Source organism: Nomascus leucogenys, chromosome 16 (assembly GCF_006542625.1).
Source record: "Nomascus leucogenys isolate Asia chromosome 16, Asia_NLE_v1, whole genome shotgun sequence".
NCBI lineage: Eukaryota > Metazoa > Chordata > Mammalia > Primates > Hylobatidae > Nomascus > Nomascus leucogenys.
This window is the reverse complement of record NC_044396.1, coordinates 45,673,179-45,693,684: the sequence shown is the minus strand read 5'-3', so window position 1 is coordinate 45,693,684 and position 20,506 is coordinate 45,673,179. Positions and strand designations below refer to the sequence as shown.

At 37.1% G+C, this 20,506-nt stretch overlaps 1 protein-coding gene across 1 annotated transcript in view; it reads left to right on the top strand.

The window, feature by feature from the left end:
- The window catches only part of IMPAD1 (inositol monophosphatase domain containing 1), a 31,409-nt gene that overhangs the window by 3,940 nt on the left and 6,963 nt on the right, over nt 1–20,506 (top strand). The window contains exons 2-3 of the mRNA XM_003256002.4: nt 10,176–10,338; nt 12,229–12,324. Of these exons, the coding sequence (XP_003256050.1) occupies nt 10,176–10,338; nt 12,229–12,324 (259 nt within the window). The remainder of the gene's footprint in view (nt 1–10,175; nt 10,339–12,228; nt 12,325–20,506) is intronic.

Sequence of the window (20,506 nt, the reverse complement as noted above, 5' to 3'; positions counted from 1 at the left end):
TGACAATGACTTATTTGAAGGTAAAGCATGGTACTCCAAGCTGGTAGCAGCCACTTGGGTCTGTGCCTTCCTTGACCTGTAAGATGGAAGTTAAGCTTCTCTTTTTCGACAGAAGTATGTCCCAGAAAAGTTTGAGAAGCACTAATATGGTGCACAGAACACTTGCATTGACATCTTACGCACTCACCAGCCTAGGTGGTACTGGCCAGTCATTTAACTTTTTTGAGCCATAGTTTCCTCTTCTGTAAAATCAGAGTAACTAGTAATTGGTGTAGACATAAGCACTGAAAACAGAGGGAAAGAATCTAGTTCAAAGGAACAGGCCCCAAGAGAGATAGTAGGAGAGCTAATTCTTGTAATCTGATGAGTTTGAGTAAAATGCACTTGGGAGAATTATTGTGGAAGAGATTGGAAAGGTAGGTAGGGGCTAGGTCATATTCCAAGCTCAAAGGAATTTGGATCTAGTCCATAGTTTACTACTAGAATACTAAAAGAAAGCCAGATTTAGCTGACTTTTCTTGAGGCCTGCAATAAGCCATACTTTGGGCTTTCGGCATTTGGAGGTAGATAGGAACTAGTTAGAGACTGTTAGAACAGGCCATGTGAGAGATGAGGACCAGGATTCAAGCAGTGGGGAAGTTATGCTGAGCTTGTTTTACTAGCTAACATTTGCATAGCCTTTTGCAAGTCACAAAAATTGAATTAAACTTCTTGACATTATTAATTTATCTTCATAACAACAAAGGAGGTTAAGTACTACAGCCTCTATTTTTCAGATAAAGGCTTGGAGAGGCTAAATAATTTGCCAAAGATTGCCCAGCTAGAATATATATATATATATATATATTTTTTTTTTTTTTTTTTTTTTTTTTTTTTTGAGATGGAGTCTTGCTCTGTTGCCCAGGCTGGAGTGCAGTGGCGCAGTCTCGGCTCACTGCAAGCTCTGTCTCTCAGGTTCACGCCATTCTCCTGCCTCAGCCTCCCAGGTAGCTGGGACTACAGGCGCCACCACCACGCCCGGCTAATTTTTTGTATTTTTAGTAGAGACGGGGTTTCACCGTGAGAATAATTTTAGAGTCACTGAGATTCACTTAATGGTCAGAGAATCATCTCAGGTCTGTCTAATTCTCTATATAAGGCAGTATAGCAGATGTAACAGAAGTATACTCTTAACTGCAGTGTTAAAAATGAATGGAAGGACTCAGAGTAGTTGCTTGGAGGATGGTTTGGAGGGGAGCAAAGTAAATACTAGGAGACCAGTTAGGACGCCCTTTTTCAGGTCAGAGCTAATATCTTTTGAATTAGGGTTATGGTTGTAGAGAAGATAGATGTAGAAGGAAATGAAAGAATTTTTAGGGATATGTCAAAAATAACTCCTCTATAGCTTTCACAATTGGGGTTTTGTTGCTAGTTAAGGGGAGTGGTGGTGAAGTTGGGGGGCAGATTATGAATGCCATTTTAGACTTGCTATGTTAGAGATGCCTTTGATATGTCCAAGGGGAGCTGTCAGAGAGGCAGTTGAATATATGAGTCTGAAGCTCTGAAGAAACATCTGAACTGAAAATACAAATCTGTGAGTCGTCGGTGTTGCGATGTTAATTGAAACTAGTTGTGAACAGAATTGGTTAGGGAGAGAATATAACATGAAAGGGAATATCAGGGCCTAGAACCAAGGATAATGAAGACTGAAAACAATCATTTAACAAGAATAGTAGCAGCCAACCTTTATTAAATGCTTACTCTGTGTTAAGCACTTTACTAAGTTTGTTTTACCTTTTCTCTTTTAGTCTTCTTAAGAACCTTACAGGGAGATAGATCATTGTCCCTTTTTACCAATGAGGTAATTGTAGCTCAGAAAGGTTAGGTGACTAGCCTAAATTATTCATATACCCAATAAATTGAGGAGTTGGCATTTGAACTCAGGCACCCTATGATTAGGAGGTGAGGAAATGGAGACAGTGAGTAAAGACAAGTCTTGTGAGAAATTGGGCTTTTAAGGAAATTGGCTGGGGTGTTAGGTGTATTATGTTTCCTAAGAGAAGGTTCTGTGCTTTCTTTTTGGTATATTTCTTTTTAAGATATGAGACACTACAGCATGTTTAATTGTTTATAGAGATATATTTGAGAGATAATAGCTGATAGTAAAAGGTTTCTATAAAGGTGGGAAGAGAATAGGACAGGTAGAGGGACGTTTATTTATATGTTTAGAAAATAGTTATTGAGGCCGGGCGTGGTGGCTCATGCCTGTAATCCCAGCACTTTGGGAGGCCGATGCGGGCGGATCATGAGGTCAGGAGATCGAGACCATTCTGGCTAACACAGTGAAACCCCGTCTTTACTGAAAATACAAAAAATTAGCCGGGCGTGGTGGCGGGCGCCTATAGTCCCAGCTACTCGGGAGGCTGAGGCAGGAGAATGGCGTGAACCTGGGAGGTGGAGCTTGCAGTGAGCCGAGATCACACCACTGCACTCCAACCTGGGTGACAGAGCAAGACTCCATCTCAAAAAAGAAAGAAAATAGTTATTGAATGCCTACTGTATTGGTCAGGGTTCTCCAGAGAAAGAGAACCAGTAGAGATTCCTTATTATAATAATTCCTTATATTATATTATAATAATAAGGATATTATCCATATTATATTATAATAATAAGGATATTATCCATATTATATTATAATAATAAGGATATTATATTATCCTTATTATATTATAAGGATATATATTAAGGATATAAGGATAATTATAAGGATATATTATAAGGATATATATTAAATTATAAGGATATATTATAATAATAAGGAATTGGCTCCTGTGATTATGGAGGCTGAGAAGTCCCTTGATCTGTCAGCTGGAAACCTGCAAGCTGGAAACCCAGGAAAGCAAGTGATGTGATTCAGTCCAAGTCCAAAGGCCTGAGAACCAGAGAGCTGGTGGTGTTAGTCTCAGTTGGAGGGCAGGAGAAGACTGATGTTTCAGCTCAGCAGTAAGGCAGAAGAAGGGGCAGAGTCTTCTCCCTCCTTTTGTTCTATTCACACTCTGAACTCTGGAAACATTGAATGCTGCCCACCCACATTAGAGGGGGCAATCTATTTTATTGAGTTCACTGATTCAAATGCTAATCTTATCCAGAAACACCGTCACAAATACAACCAGAAATAATGTTAGCCAAATCTCTGGGCATTCCATAATCCAGTCAAGTTGCCATATAAAATTAACTATCACACCTATGGTATGATAGGCACTGTGTGAGGTTAGGATATAATGATTTATGGAGAAATGAAGTAAATGATCGATTCCTTCTTAAGGCATTAACCAGAAGTCCCTTCAAACCCCAAAGTAACTGAACTAGCATACTAATGGCATTGATTGTGTTTCGGGGCCTTGAACTTTGACAATACTGATGCAGAATAGTTTCCTTCCCCTTTCTGGAATTTAAAAGACTAGCCTAAATACACATATGTGTGTATATGTATTATATGTATATGTATATGTGTGTGTATATGTCCATATAATTAAATAAAATCTTTAAATAGACAAATGTGTCTTAAGAACCTTTGTACAGATGGTTCCCAACTTAAGATGATTCAACTTAGGATTTCTTTACAATGGTGCAAAAATGATAGCACCATTCATTGTAAAGAAGCTATACTTGTAGTACCCATACAACCATTCTGTTTTCCAGTTTTAATGGAGTGGTCAATAAATTACATGAGATATTTAATACTTTATTATGAGTTAGGCTTTGTGTTAGATGATTGTGCCCAACTGTAGGCTAATGTTAGTGTTCTGACTACATTTAAGGTTGGCTAGGCTAAGCTGTGATGTTTGGTAGGTTAGATGTATCAAATGCATTTTTGACTTCAGATATTTTCAACTTACGCAGTACAAATGCTTCTCAATTCACAATGGGTTTATCAGGACGTAACCCCATCATAAGTTGAGGACCTTTTGTATTACATAGCATTTGATTCCTGACCCCTGACTTGGTTGTACTAATTTTAAGGTATTGTTTAGCGTATGGATTTAACATTTTCTGTCCTCACAATTATGGAACACTCCTACTATTCTGTACCTATTCTCATATCTAATGCTGCCTCGTTTAAGCTGTGCTTTCCCTTCAGATCTGCACCTAGCTATTACTGTTTTATCCCCTAAATTATTTTTCCTATTTCCCCTACCTCCCATCCAGTAACAACAATGTTTTTTTTTGTTTTGTTTTGTTTATTCTCAGAGTTCCTGATGCAAGGTTGAGGTTTAAAGGAAGAGACTCAAATTAAATTGATTCACACGTGTGAATTTCTTCTGGCTCTTAAACTACTTAGGAATATTTACTTTTATAAAAGGGAAAATGCATTAGTCAGGAAAGACTGAGTAGGCAATGCTGTAGTAATGACATCCTCCAATTCTCAGAAGCCTGACACTCTCCAAAGCAGTTGTCCTCCATGAAGTGACTGTGACCTAGTTGATGTTGATATGTGATTCTGCCATGTCAACATAGCAGGGAAAGAGAAGAGATTGAAGAATTGGGCAGGAGCTTTCTTTTTATTGCCTAAGCCAGAAAGTGATGCACATTCACATTTTTGTCCAAATTTTGTACATCTACATTTTTGTCCATATTCTACTGGCCAGAATCGCTCTCATTTGCCTATAACTACAAGGCATATGGGAAGTATAGTCTCCCAGATGTTCAGGAAGGAAAAGAAAAGTGGACATTGTGAGTACTAGAAATGCCTACACAGGAGGCAAATTAACCTAAAGAAATCCAAACTTGCTATACATAGAGGCTAACAAAAGGATCTGAGAATGTTTTGATAGTTGCCAGGTGTAGGTGGAGACTGTAAGATGAGCTATTATGTATCAGCATAGACCAAGATCAGTTTAGTGTTTTCTGATTTCTAGAACCTTTTTATGCTTACCCTTCTAAAATTATAGGTTCTCTAAAAGCTGCATTGTTCATTCCCACCATAATGGGCTTCTTTGGGAGTGATTGGCTGGGTGTCGGGAGGGGGCAGGGATTGGCCAGGGCTGTTTGTAGGTACGGGTTTTTGGAGCTTGGGTTGATTTCTTATGCTTCAATTCCCTGTTGAGGTCTTCGACAGGCAGTAAGGATGAGGAAGGAAGAGTAGGTTGAGTGGAAGAGGATTATGGGGAAGAAATGAAAAACTACAGTGGCTAAGAATAATATTGTCAGTTAAGATGTATTTATTGAGTACCTACTTTGGTTTAGACAATGGAGATGGAGCTACAGTAATGAAGAAAATTTGTGTCCTTGCACTCACAGAATTTACATTCTAGCTGATCAAGATAGTAAATGTAAACAAGTAACATGGTTTCTGATAAGGGCTTTGAAGAAGAAAAAGTCTGGTGGTCCTTCTTTATCAATGGTAGTCAGGAAAGGCCACTTTGAGGCAGTCTCATTTGAGCTGAGACCCGAATAAGAACCAGGATGTCATGCAGAGATCTGGCAAAGTGTGTACAAGCAGAAGAATACAGTAAGTACAAAGGCCCTGAGGCCGAGTGACCATGAGAAGACTAGTAAGTCTGGGGTACAGTAAATAAGGGTGCAAACAAGAGAGAGATTACGGGATAGCATTTACTGCTGTCATTATCCAGATCATCTAGAACTTAATGTTGTAGATTATGATAAGGAGTCTGGATTTTATCTCTGCATAATGAGAAACCATTGGAAGGTTTTAAACTAGAGTGCCATGGTCTGATTTAGGAAGATGGCAGGTTGCTGGGTTGAGAAGGGAAGCCCTGTAGAAGCAGTGATTTTATCTGTTTTGTTCATTACTGTATCCCAATGCCCAAAACAGTTTAGAGTATACAGCCATTAGATGTTGAGTGAATGGGTGAATGAATATACTGTAGGAGGCAAGAACAATTGAGGACTATTGTAGAAATCCAGGTGAGAGATGGTGGCCTAAACTAAGATTTTCTTGGTAGACATGATGACATATTTAGAATTGGGAGGTAGAATTTCCAGGACTTACTGACTGATTGGATGTGGCATGTGAAAAAGGATTGAGGAAGACTTTCTGGTGTTGACCATAGCAACTATTGATAAGGTTTTTTACAATGGTGGGTAGTATATTTTTCAAATTTGTAGATGTGTAGTGTTTGTGGCAGGTTATAAATAGCAGTTATGCAAAAGCAGATTAGGTATGTTCTTGTTCTCCTGCTCTGTTTCTCCCTAACCCGATTCTCAGTGAAGATCTTTTCAAATACTGTTCTATAATGTGTTCGCTTATACTCAGTTGCAAGTGTATGGAGAAGCTGACTTGAATTGTGAAAATCAGTGAAGCTCAGTAGTTGCCAGACTTGGCACTGCCGTTTTTGTAAGCTATAGTGGTTAAGGCCCATAAACTACTTCGTCTTTTCTAGGAGTCACATTTCTTTTTTTTAAAAGTTTATTCCTTTTTGCATGGTGTTACTGTTACCTTCATTCATCTGAGGTAGTCTGGCATTGTTGTTAAGCGTGGTTTCTGAACCAAAATGCCTCACCAGTGCCACACTGTCTTAATTATTCTGGTCTTGATATCTGGTAAGGTAAGTCACCACACCATGATGGTATTTTTTTTCCCCTCTTCCCAAAATGTTGTGTTGCTTCTTGACTTTTTGTTCTACCATGTAATTTTCAGAAATGGCTTGTCCAGTTTCCAAGGAGAAGGTTAAAAAAAACCAACAACAACAAAAAACACCTGTGGGGATTTTGATTGGCGTTGCATTTATCTGCAAGCTCTTTTAGATTTTCTCGGTGATCAATAATCAACTTCATATTATGGATTGGTTTCTTTCTAAACTTTGTACCTCCCCACTTGCTCCTCTCCGCCTCCCTTTAGCTTACTGCAATGACTAGGACCCTCTGCACATTGTTAATAGCTGTTATGATGGAGGGCAACTGGCTCTGTGTTGCACCCTGCAAGGTCTTTCACCATCTGGCTTCCGTTACTCTCTGACCTCAACTCCTTAGCCTTTCTCCTTGGCTCACTCTGCTGTAGCCTTGCTGGCCTCCTTGCTGCCCTCTGAACACACTAGGCACATTCCCACCTTAGGATCTTTTCATTTGTTATTTACTGGGCTACAATGCACTTCTAGATGCCTGCCAGGCTTATTTTCTTTAGATCTCTTCACTCAGATACCACCTTTTCAGTGAGGGGCTTCTCTAGCTACATTACCTTTTTTTCAAAACAACTTCATTGCAGCATAGTTTTTATATCTTACAATTTGCCTATTTCAAGTATACAATTCAGTAATTTTCAGAACTGCCAAATTGTACAACTATCATCATTAATCAGTTTTAGAACATTTTCACCACCCTAATAATACCCCTGTCCCCATTAACTGTTTATTCTTGTTTTTATCCCTTATCCCAGGCAACCACTAATTGGTCTTTCTCTATAGATTTGCCTTTCTGGACATTTTACATAATGGAATCAAACAGTATATGATCTCTTGTGTGTTGATGCTTTCACAAAGCAAGGGGGTTCCTCCATGATTTAGCATGATCAATACTTTATTCCTATATATGGCTGAGTAATTTTCCATTGTATGGATATACCAAATATATTTATCCATTCATCAGGATAATGGATAAACTACTAATTGATGGAATTACTAGTTTTCTGGTTTTAGCCATTATGAATAATTGCCTAGCCACCCTTTCTTAATCCTGTCTACCCCTTTTTCTTAAAGAATAACCCTTCCTCTAACAGTCCTTTCTCTACCCTCCAACAACACTCTTTCTGTCCTTTTGGTCTTTATTTTCTCCTCCTTATCACTGTCCAGCATACTACATGTTTTTGCATGTGTCTTGTTTATCTATACTAGAATCCGAGTTCCACAGGGCAGAAATTTTTGTCTCACATTGATCACTGTGGTATCTTTAGGACCTGTAACTGTGTCAGTCATATAGTAGGCAATCAGTAAACATTTGCTGAATCAATAAAGACATAAGTGAATAAATTGAATGTTTACTTTGCTCTGTACTGAGAAATATTTAATGATTTGCCAGGCGCAGTGGCTCATGCCTGTAATCCCAGCACTTTGGGAGGCCAAGACGGGCAGATCATGAAGTCAGGAGATCGAGACCATCCTGGCCAACATGGTGAAATCTCATCTCTACTAAAAATACAAAAATTAGCTGGGTGTGATGGCAGGTGCCCATAGTGCTAGCTACTCGGAGGCTGAGGCAGGAGAATCGCTTGAACCCGGAAAGTGGAGGTTGCAGTGAGCTGAGATCACACCACTGCACTCCAACCTGGTGACAGAGCAAGAGTCTGTCTCAAAAAAAAAGAAAAAAGAGATATTTAATGATTTAAGTGGTTTGATGTTTCTAGACTATTACTATTTTTAACCTCTCCTGTGATAATTTGGGGTGTTTCAGGGTACCTTCTGGAGATTGCTGATAGTTGTGGTATTTTTTAAAAACCTGTCTGTGTGTCTGACTTTCTGAAGACTACAGGTGAGAGATGGTGTATTGACAATACTCATGTATTGTCAGTGCTGTAATCACTCTGGCACTGTAGCACGGGGTCTAGGCATGGCATCACATGTGGCATAAACATGACCTACTCTGGAAAGGGAGCTTGTCAAAAAGCACAGGACCCAACAGCCTGTCTGCTGAGAGTGTAAGTCCCTAACTAAAATCCAAATTTTGGGGACATTTTTTCTTGTGTGTGTGTATTATGATGTGATAGAAGTCTCGTGGTGAGGCAGTATTCAAATAAGATTGATGATCTGTTCTTAACTTAATTCTTAAAGAACACTCAATTCTTAGATTTAGTCAGTTGGTATATGCCAGTTTACAAAAGTAAATGCAGTTCTAAAACTTTTTTTTATTATTATATTTTTTATTTTTTTGAGATGGAGTCTTGCTCTGTCACCAGGCTGGAGTGCGGTGGCGTGATCTCGGCTCACTGCAGCATCCACCTCCGGGGTTCAAATGATTCTCCTGCCTCAGCCTCCCGAGTGGTTGGGACTACAGGCACGCACCACCACGCCTGGCTAAGTTTTGTATTTTTAGTAGAGACGGGGTTTTACCAAGTTGGCCAGGATGGCCTCGATCTCTTGACCTCGTGATCCACCCGCCTCGGCCTCCCAAAGTGCTGGGATTACAGGCGTGAGCCACCACACTTGGCCAAAACATTATTTTTAAAACACTATTTTGCAAATTAGAGTATATTTTAGGATGCATTAAGAAGCACACTGTTGAAAACAGTGTTTTTTACATAGGATGGGAAAGGGGCATACTTGACAATGTCCGGAGACGTTTTTGTTTGTCACACCTGAGGGTGTTGCTGCTGGCATCTAGTGCGTTCTAGTGGCATTTAGCCAGGGATGCTGTTAGACATCCTACAATGCACAGGACAGCCCCACAACAAAGAATTATACAGTCCAAATTGTCAGTCGTGCCAAAGTTGAGCAATCTCAATTTAAAGGAATCTGTAATGTATTTGTAAATGAATACTTACATAAAGTATTATACATGTATATATATGTTATATATAGAAATAATATATAGAGAGAATACATATATGTAAGGGGGGTTTTGTATGTGTGTGTGTGTATATATATATATATATGTAGGTATGTAAGGGTGTGGGGTAAGGAGAGAATATATTCCTCTATTCTCCTAACAACGCTTCCTCTACTTATGTTTCTCTCCTTACCCTACATCCTTACATATCTGTATGGTAAGTTAAATTTATTTTATGTTTTAATTTTGTTCCTTAGTTAAAAAAAAAAGGTAGAAAATTTGACTGTACCTCCCTATTCTGTGATATGTCTTTCTTCTAACTCTAGTTGCTTGTGTTGTGTTCCAGAATATTGTCTATTTTCACACTTTAGAGCTATTATCTTAAATAAAGCATTGTTAAGGTTTAAGTAGCTTGTTTCTTCAATGCTCAGTTTCTCTATATTTCTCTATATCTGAATTATCTGTCTTGATTAGTCAACAAACCAGGCTTGAATATTAGATTGGGAAGCATTTAAAGACCTGATGTCATGGATTTTTTTTTCATTTTCATTTTGCAATATGGAGCATCAAAATAAATAAAAATAGGGATTTACTTATTTATAATTTGTGATTTTTGTCTGAAATACTTTTTCTTTTGTAGTTTATCAAATAGTGATTTTTTTCTTACTTTTTTTAACTGTCACCTGTTTTTAATGCAGATTAATACTGAGGAACACGTGGATGCAGCTGATCAGGAGGTTATCTTGTGGGATCATAAGATTCCTGAGGATATCCTAAAGGAAGTAACTACTCCTAAAGAGGTACCAGCAGAAAGTGTTACTGTCTGGATTGACCCACTTGATGCTACACAGGAATATACAGGTAATTTTTAAACTGAACTCAAAACATTTGATTGACATTTAGTAGTAGAGAACCAGAACCAAGGCATACTTCCTATAGGTGATAGTGGCTCACTGATTATTCAGTAAGGAAGCATTTTTAACAGTAGTAGCAAAATGTTTTATATTGGACACCTATAATTGAAGAAAATTCTTTAGCCAGAATTTAATGTTTACTCGGGATATTAGGAATTTAAGTTTTAATGCATGTACATCTGACTTTGGAATTCAAAATAGTAAATTTCTAGGTATCCAGAAGGCAAGTAAGTAACAAAACAGAACTACTGTCCCTCCAGTCACCTTTTTTACCTAGTCCTAGTCAGATTTTATTTTTGTAGATTCCCCTCTCAGGCCTTGTTTCTTACCCAGAGGTAGCTAGTTTCTGCCTTTTCACTCTTCATTTGGTTTATATGTTAAAGTTTATCTATTTGTCCTGCTAGATGGTAAGTTCCCTAAATGTGGAGGCTTCTACCTTTTTACCTTTGTATTTCAGTGCTTTTGCACTGAACTTGAACCATAACAATCAATACATAACTTTGGAGAACAGGGAGAAGACAGTGGATGTATATATCTAATAGTAACTAAAATTACAACACAGAACTTTTCAGGAGTAGATAATAGAAATATGGAATATCGAGAAATTTGTTCATAAAAAGTTCTTCCTAAACTGAGATTGTCCTGTTCATATAATAATAACATTTAGTGAGCACGTCCCTTGTGCAGGGACTATCTTAAGTGTCTAATTTGATTTTTTTAATTAAAAGTTATTTTAATTTATACCTAAAGATGAGTGCTTAGTTATTGTTTATATTATACAGATAAGGAAGCTGAATTTAAGTAATTTACTCAAGGACATTCAGTTAACAAAATGGTGGGCTAGGAGAATAACCCAGGTAATGCCTGTAGAACCAGAACTGTTTTGTTTGTGTGATTTTTATAATATAAAAGGGTCTTCACTCTAAATGCAATTTGTTTTAAAACTTTTAAGTTCAGGAGTGCAAGTGCAGGTTTGTTACATAGGGTAAACTTGTGTCATGAGGGTTTGTTGTACAGTTTATTTCAACACCCAAGTATTAAGCCTAGTATCCGTTAGTTATTTTTCCTGATTCTCTTCCTCCTCCCACTCTCTATCTGAAAGGCCCCAGTGTGTATTGTTCCCCTCTATGTGTCAATGTGTTCTCATCATTTAGCTCCCCACTTAGAGAACACGTCTTATTTGGTTTTCTGTTCCTGTGTTAGTTTGCTAAGGATAATGGCCTCCAGCTCCATCCATGCCCCTGCAAAGGACCTGATCTTGTCTTTTTTATGGCTGCATAGTATTGCACGGTGTATATGTTGCACATTTTTTTTTTACCTGGTCTATCATTGATGGGCATTTAAGATGATTCTATGTCTTTGCTATTGTGAATAGTGCTGCAATGAACATACACATGCATGTGTCTTTATAATAGAATGATTTATATTCTTTTGGACCAGTAATGGGAATGCTGAGTCGAATAGTATTTCTTTCTTTAGGCCTTTGAGGAATTGCCACACTGTCTTCCACAGTGGCTTAACTAATTTACACTCCCACCAACAGTGTATAAACATTCCTTTTTTTCCACAACCTCACTCGCATCTGTTGTGTTTTGACTTTTTAATAATAGCCATTCTGACTGGTGTGAGATGGTATCTCATCGTGAACCAGAACTGTTAGCCACTCCTTTAAACTGGCTCTTGCCCTCGGACTCTGTTTGCTTGAAGGGATTGTTGTTTTGGAAAGACATTTCATATATATAAATTTTTTAATGAACTAAAGTGTAATACTGTATCCTGAATTTATGCACATTACTTTGACATTTGTGTGTGTTGTTTTGTTTTGTTTTTCTCATAGAGGATCTTCGAAAGTACGTCACTACTATGGTGTGTGTGGCTGTAAATGGTAAACCCATGCTAGGAGTTATACATAAGCCATTTTCCGAATATACAGGTATGAAATTTGCTAGAGCTTTCAAGAATTATTGTTATTGAACCGTTTGTCTGTAGCATTTACTGTCATGTACCTAAATTTGTGTCCACTCCTGTATTAGTTTCCTAGGGCTGCTGTAACAAAAAAACACAAATTGTGTGTCTTAAACAACAAAAATGTAGTGTCTGACAGTTCTGGAGCCTAGAAATCTAAAATCATGGTGCTGGCAGAGCCATGCTCTCCCTGAAACCTGTAGGGGACTGTCTTTTTGTGTTCCTCTTAGCTTCTGGCAATTTGCCAGCATTCTGTGGTATTCATTGGCTTATAAGTGCTTATTCCAATGTCTGCCTCCATCATCATATGGCATTCTCTCTGTGTGTCTGTGTCTCTTCTCCTCTTACAAGCACACCAGTCATATTGGATTCAGCGCCCACCCTACTCTAGTGTGACATCATCTCAATCTAGTACATCTACCATGACTCTATTTCCAAATAAAGTCAGATTTCGAGGTGCTGGGAGTGAGGATGTCAACATATCTTTTTGGGGGACACAGTTTAACCATAACAACCCAGAAAGTTAAGGTAAGCATTGAAATAAGATTATACTGGATTAGAGAAGGTTCTTAAGCCAATTAGAGTGTTTTTGTAAGAAACAGAAAGGACACAGACACATGTGGGATAAGATGATGTGAAGGTGGAGGCAGAGATTGGAGTGATGTCTTTAATAGGCTAAGGACTGCAGTCACCAGAAGCTAGGAGAAAGCCATGGAAGTTATTTTTCCTCAGAGCCTCCAGAAGAAACTAACCCTGCTGACCCCTTGATTTTAGACTTCTGGCCTTTAGAACTGTAAGAAAATATATACATTTTTATAAGCCACCAAGTTTGTGGTACAGATTGGGTATCCATTATCTGAAATGTTTGGGGACCAGAAGTGTTTCACATTGCAGATTTAATGTATTTGCATATATATAATGAGATATCTTGGAGATGGGACCCAAGTGTAAACATGAAATTTATTTATATTTCATATATAGCTTGTTTACATAGCTTGAAGGTAATGTTATACAACATTTTAAATAATTTTGTGGTTGAAGCAAAGTTCTATCTGTGAGCTATTATGAGGTCCAGTATGGAATTTTCCACTTGTGACATCATGTCAGTGCTTGTCCTGGATTTTTGGAGCATTTCAGATTTTGGAATTTTGGATTAGGGATTCTCAACCTGTAGTTTTTTATGGCAGCTTTAGGACATTGATACAATGAGCATCCCATACTACCATCATTTATGCAGTCATCTCCATTGTGTCTTAAGGGCGTGACTGATAATTGCATGAAAAGGCTGCCTGTGAAGTGGTGAGAAACGGAAAGACAAAGTTAATTTTTGATTACTCTAAAATTATGTGTTTGTTTTGCTGAATAAATGTGAATCCCAAATTCGGGCTGCTCTGAGATTGGCTAAACATCTATTTGAGTGGTGGCTCTGTGTTTCAAAATCAAGTCCACTTTGTGCTATCTGACCTTTTTTCTTCTTTTCATTTCAAATAATTTTTAAAGTTGATGGTTTGATAAGCTACAAAAGATTTATGCCATTGCTATGACAGTATACTGTAAGATTAATTATATAACTGCCTTATGGCTTATGGATTACCTTCACATATTTTCCTTAATCCTTACTGAATTAGTTTAGGATACACACTAGGCCGTTAATTTAGACTGCTGTAATGTACACCAAAACATATGAGGTTGAATACAAAGTAGTTAATTTTTCTCTAACAGACAGTATATAAGCAGCCCATGACTGCCAAGGTAGTTCCGTGGTGCCAGGCATGCAATTCTATCTCTATTGTTGCTTTGCTGTTGTCTTCCTCTGTGTGACTGAGGATGGCTCACCACTTCAGCTGTATTTCACCTGTGGAAAGGGTAAAAGGGGAGACATGGAGGACATTTCCCACTAAGGGTTTGACTTGTGAAGTCAAACATGCATCTCTTCACCTCACATCCCATTGCTCAAAACCTATCTAGAACCCAGTCACAAAGGAGGCAAAAAAAATAGTCCTTATTTTCAATGGGCATCCAAACTAAAATTTAGGGATTCTGTCATTCAAGGAAAACAGGGAAAGTGGATGTTGGAGTACAGCATAGTACTGCTACACAGAGAGACACAGTTACTAAAATCAGTACTCTCACTTACAAATGAGGAAATGAGACTCAAAAATTTAATACCTTCCTCAAGGTCATTCATGTAAATTAGTGGTAGAATCAACCATAGAAATTTTATTCAAATCAGTGTCACACCACTTTCAAAATAATAACTCCATAATTTCTAACATTTATATCATGTTTAACAATTTGCAGTATACTTAATGTTATCTCATTTGAACCTTTCAGTAACTATGTGAAAAGGAAAGACGTTATCTTTTTTCATAGATGAAAAAATGGACTTAGGAGCTCCTGTCATGAAACCATAAGTTCAAAATGTTACTCTAAGAAGTAACCACTCCTTGTTAGTATCTTACAATTATTTTGTATTTTCACAGTTTATGAAGTGCATTGACATAAGTTTTTTCAGTCTTCAGTAATTCTGGAAGAAATATAAAATGGAAATTATGACTTTTTTAAATTAAAAAAACAGGCATATAAAAGTTAAATACAGAGCTTAAGTCTTTGAATCCCTCTTGTTCTTTTGGCACTGTCCCTTATTATCTCACTATATCAGTTAGGATGGCATTTAGCTACACACAGTGTAAATCTGATTACAGTGGTTCAACAAGGGTTTCTTTTTCTCAACTAACAAGAAGGCCAAAGCATAGGTGTGCTTTAGTGGCTCCATAATACGTTTAAGGATCTGACTCCTCTCTTTTTGCTTTTTTTTCTTAGAAGATAGCTTTTTGTTTGCATGTTCACAAAGGTGGCTCTTCTCATTTACCATGGTTCTCTGTTCTAGGCAGGAAGAAAGGAGAAAGAAGAGAGACAAAAGGTCTACCCTAGATATTCTTTGTATGAGGAAAAAAATATCTTGAAGTCCTATCCATTAAACCTCTGCTTCATTTTATTGGCTGAATGTCACATGACACCCTTAGCTGCAAACAGAGCCTGCTATTCCAAAGAGAGTTGGAAGCTCAATAAAGGAAGTGAAGAGGAAATTGATATTAGATAGGCAAATAGATTTACATTCTCTGGGCATTGATTTCCACATCTGTACATATTGGGAAGAATAGGGATAATAAAATGCCCCTTTTTAGAAACCTTTATTTAATAAGAATCTATATTCCTCTCTCGTCTGTAGGCTTACCCACCTTAAAGAAGCCAAACATCCCTAACTTAGCAAAAAGTGGTTTCTAAAAATGTCTTTTTAAGTTAGTAATATAATACCCCATTCTTCTGTAGTGCGGCTAACCTGCCCAATGTACTGGAACTCAAAGGTGCTTGCTAGTCTGCAAACTCTCTAAAATAATCAATAAGTTTAGAATTACGTTGGGTTGACTTTCCATTCCCACACTGAATGTTTGCTTGCCTTGTGCCCTCGTCCTGGAATGTTATTTTCAGATCCAGACAGTATGTTGATGTTGGAGGAATACCAGTTAAGTATTGGTATGTTTACCAGAATTTAGCTACACTTGACTATAGTGGGAACTAGATATTATTGTTGTTGGCAGTAGTTGGAGCAAAGCTTATAAAAATTTTTATCAAATTTAATTAGAATTAATTCCTTGAGTTTGAAATTCTTAGAATCAAGAGATACTTGAATAGTATTTTACTGAAGTAATATATAAATGTATAAGTAAGTGTAGTACAGTAGACCCATGAACAGTACAGGGGTTGGGGCACTGATTGTTGAAAATCTGTGTATAACTTTTGACTCTTTAAAAACTTAACTGCGAATAGCCTCATTTTGACCAGAAATCTTAGCAACATAAATAGCTGATTAACACATATTTTGCATATTTATTATGTACTGTTTTCTTACAATAAAGTGAGCTAGAGGAAAGAAAATGTTACTGAGAAAATCATAAGAGCAAATATATGATTGAATAAGAGGGAAACGGCTTATCCTAAAGGTCTAAACTCTTTGTCTTCACATTGAATAGGCAGAGGAGGAGGAGAAAGAGAAAGGATTATTAGTCTTGTTGTCTCGGGTGGAGGAGGTGGAAGGAGAGGCAGGATATACTTGATGTAACTTTGTGAAAATATGTTGTAATGTCTGTTTGACTTTTTTACTTTTCATTTCTCTAAAAATTTTACTATATGGTACCAATCCTTATTTGCTTTAGTTTCAGTGACTGTATTGTAAAATGGTCCATGTCATAAAAGAAGTCAAAAGCAGTCTTGAATAATGAGAACCTTTATTCCAGATTGTCTAATATCAATTTATCTTCTGGCACTGCTTCTTCTATATCTTCTTTCTCATTGTCTAGCCCTGGTTTGAAGCACTCATCTCCATCAAGTCGTCTTCTGTTAATTCCTCTGGTGTGGTGTCTGTTCCCTCTTGAATGTCTCCAAGAGCCCTATCTTGAAACCCTGTACCCCCCACCTTTTAAAAATAATATCTGCACTCTCATGATTTTCTTGATTGCCTCTGTTGTAAATCTTGTGGAGACATGCACAACATCTGGACAGTTTTTTCCAGCAGGAACTTATTATTTTGGGCTTGATGAATTCATGGGTTTTCTATAGCAGTGGCATCTTTAGTGGTGTAATCCTTCCAGACTTTGAATGATTTTCTCTGTCAGGGTTCTCTACTATTAGTATTGACAATCCTTTCCATAGAGTACTTTGTATAATGAGCCTTGAAGGTCCTTAAGACCTCCTGCTCTAGAGGCTGGATTAGAGACATAGTGTTTGGGGGCAGGTGGATCACTTGATGCCTTTAGTGTTGAACTCGTGGGGTTCTGGGTAGCCAGGGGCATTGTCCAGTACTCAAAGAACTTTAAAAGGCAGTCCCTTACTGGCAAGGTACTTTCAGACTTCAGGGTCAAAGCATCAGTGGACTCAATCCAGAAAAAGGATTCTTGTTGTCCAGGCCTTCTTGTTGTAGTCAGAAGACTAGCAAGCAGCTGGTGTTTTATCTTTTTCTTTCAAGACTCGGGGGTTAGCGGTTTTGTAGATAAGGGCTATCCTGGTCATAAACCTGACTACATTATACAAAACGGTAGAGTTAGCCCATCCCTTCCTGTCTTAAATCCTAGTGCTCATTTCTCTTCCTTACTAATAAATGTCTTTTGTGGCCCTTTTTTTATTATTATTATTTTTTTTCCAGAATAGGACACTTGTCTGCATTGAAAACCTGTTCAAGCAGACAGAACTCAGTGACTTTCTTAATGGCATCTGGGGACTTGTCTGCTGCCTCTTGGTTGGTAGAAGCTGCTACTCCTGTTATCTTGGCATTTTTTAAAACCAGACCTCTTTCTAAAATTATCAAACCATCCTTTACTGGCATTAAATAATCCAGCTTTAGATTCTTCCCCTTCCTTTTATTTAAAGTTGTCATATGACTTCATTTTTTTTTAATCATACTACAGTCTTTAGGCATATAGCAATTTTGTACCCACATAATAGCTGCATTTTCAATATGAGATAAAAAGGTATTTCATTAAAAAGTGTTAAGGTTTTTGCACCTGTTGGTGTAGCTTCAGCAATGGCTTCATGAGTTTTCTTGTTTTTTTTCCCACAATTATTCTTACGCTGTATTCATTTATCTTGAGATAGCAGGCAGCCACAGTTACAGACCTCAATCTGTGGTGTATATCAAGCAATTCAACTTTTTCTTGTAATGTCATGATTTTTCTCTAGGTGGGAGCACTTCTGGCATCACTAGTGGCTGTTCAAATGAGTCTCATGGTGTTACTCAAAGTTTGTATTAAACACTATGAAATTGTACTAAACGCTATGAAAAATACTCAAAACCCACAAAAGATCACTTTTGCCATGATAAGCAATTTGCCGGAGAGACAAACTTCCCACACAGAGATGATTACATCACATAGGGTTTCTTTTTTTTTTTTTCTTTTTTTTGAGACAGAGTCTCGCTCTGTTGCCCAGGCTGGAGTGCAGTGGCGCAATCTTGGCTCACTGCAAGCTCCACCTCCCAGGTTCACGCCATTCTCCTGCCTCAGCCTCCCGAGTAGCTGGGACTACAGGTGCCCGCCACCATGCCCAGCTAATTTTTTGTATTTTTAGTAGAGACGGGGTTTCACCATGTTAGCCAGGATGGTCTCGATCTTCTGACCTCGTGATCCGCCCGCCTCAGCCTCCCAAAGTGACATAGGGTTTTAAGTGGGTGCTCATGACATTTGGGCTCACACAATAGCATTGGGGTGGGGGGTGGTACAAGATTATTTCAGTAATACATACTATAATTTTGTGCAGTTTATGATTTTACATTTGTTTACATTTCTTTTAACTGTGAATGGCGCTATGTATGTATGGTCTGTAAGTGCTTGTGTGCTTAAGTTTTGGTAAGTTTTAACTTTTTATACTTTGTGTATATTTTATGGTAGTAAATGATAAAGTTAGTACCAACATATATTTTATGCATTCGTGACATACCTAGCTTTTTCTTAAATTTTTAATATTTCTAGGCTACATAATTTGTCTGTGAATTTTTTTCAAATCGTCACGAATCTCCAAAAATCTTACCAAAATATTTATTGAAAAATATCTGGGTATACGGGGAGCTACACAGTTCAAACCCATGTTGTTCAATGGTCAAGTGTATATTCACTCGGTGGAAATTTTGTAGCTATTAATAATAAATTGTTAGTCTGAAGTAGGTGTAGGAACGTACCAACCACTTTTTATTTCCTACTGGGCTCTTTTTTTCTTTTTTTTTTTTTTTTTTTTTTTTTTTTTTAGCATATCTTACAGGTAAAATAAACACATTTTGTAGCTGCTCTTCTACCTTACCACTATACCTCATTATCATCCATCATTTATATTTAAGTACATACTGTACTAGACACTTGAAATAATTATGTCATGTAAGTGTTACTAATGTATTGAGTTTATGTAACATGAAGAACATTTTCAAAAATACTAAGTCAGCAATTCTTACATTATTCTGGTAGTATGTACTGAGATATACTATAATATTTTTATTCTCTTACACAATACTGACCTCTAGAGATAAAGCACTGTAAATTCACTTCTTAGTAAAACTGGTTTTGGAATATTTATAAAAAGAATTAAGAGGATTTTTTGTTTTTTTTTCTCTTCATTTTCTTTTTACTTTTATGAATAATTTCAAACAAACATAAAATTATAATGAATACTTATATACCCCTTCATCCTGATTTAACAGTTGATAACAGTTTTACGTATTTGCTTTCCTGTTTTTTGGCCTATGTACCTTAAAAAAAATTATAAGGATCATAATAAACATTTTACCCTTATACTTCAGTATGCATCTCTAAAAAGTAAGGAGATTTTCTACAAAAGGACAGTATATTAATATAATAAAGTTAACAATTATTTCCTAATGTCATCAAATATTTACATTTCCCCAATTGCTGCTAAAGTGGATTTTACAGCTGTTTACTTCAAACCAAGATCCAGTCAACCAACAAACATTTATTTTGGTTGATAGGTTGTTAAGTTAAGGTTTCTTAATCTAGAACAACCCCTAGGCCCCTTGTGCCCCCCATGACGTTGATGTTGGGAAGCTTAAGTCATTTCTCCTTTAGAGTAGTCCATCTTTTGGACTTGTCTAAATTTTTCCAAAGGGTGTCATTTAACTTCTTTATTTTTATATCGTCTTATGAAGTGCAGGTTAGATCTGAATCCTTGATTGGATTGAGGTTAAGCATTTTTGTCATGAATACATCGTAGGTATTTTTCACGTACTTCCTACTGCATCGTATTACATAATACTTGTCTCGCCATTCATGATGCTCAGCTGATTAAAGTGTTCATGACCTGATCTCTTAGTTACAAAATTTTTATTTTTTTGCTACTAGCAGGTAAGCTGGAGAGATTTTGACGTCATTTGAGATCCAGTTTTATTAAACCTTTCGCATAATAGTTTTAAGATCTATTAAGGATGTTATAAAATGAGATTTTCTATTTCTGTTGTTTCCACATATATTAGCATGAATTCTTCTATAGAGAACTTTCTCTATTAACTGGAATTAATTTGTTTATCCTGAAATGTTTCTTCTAGAAAAGCAGGATAAGTGTTTAATTCTTTTACTTTATTTACCAATTTTCAG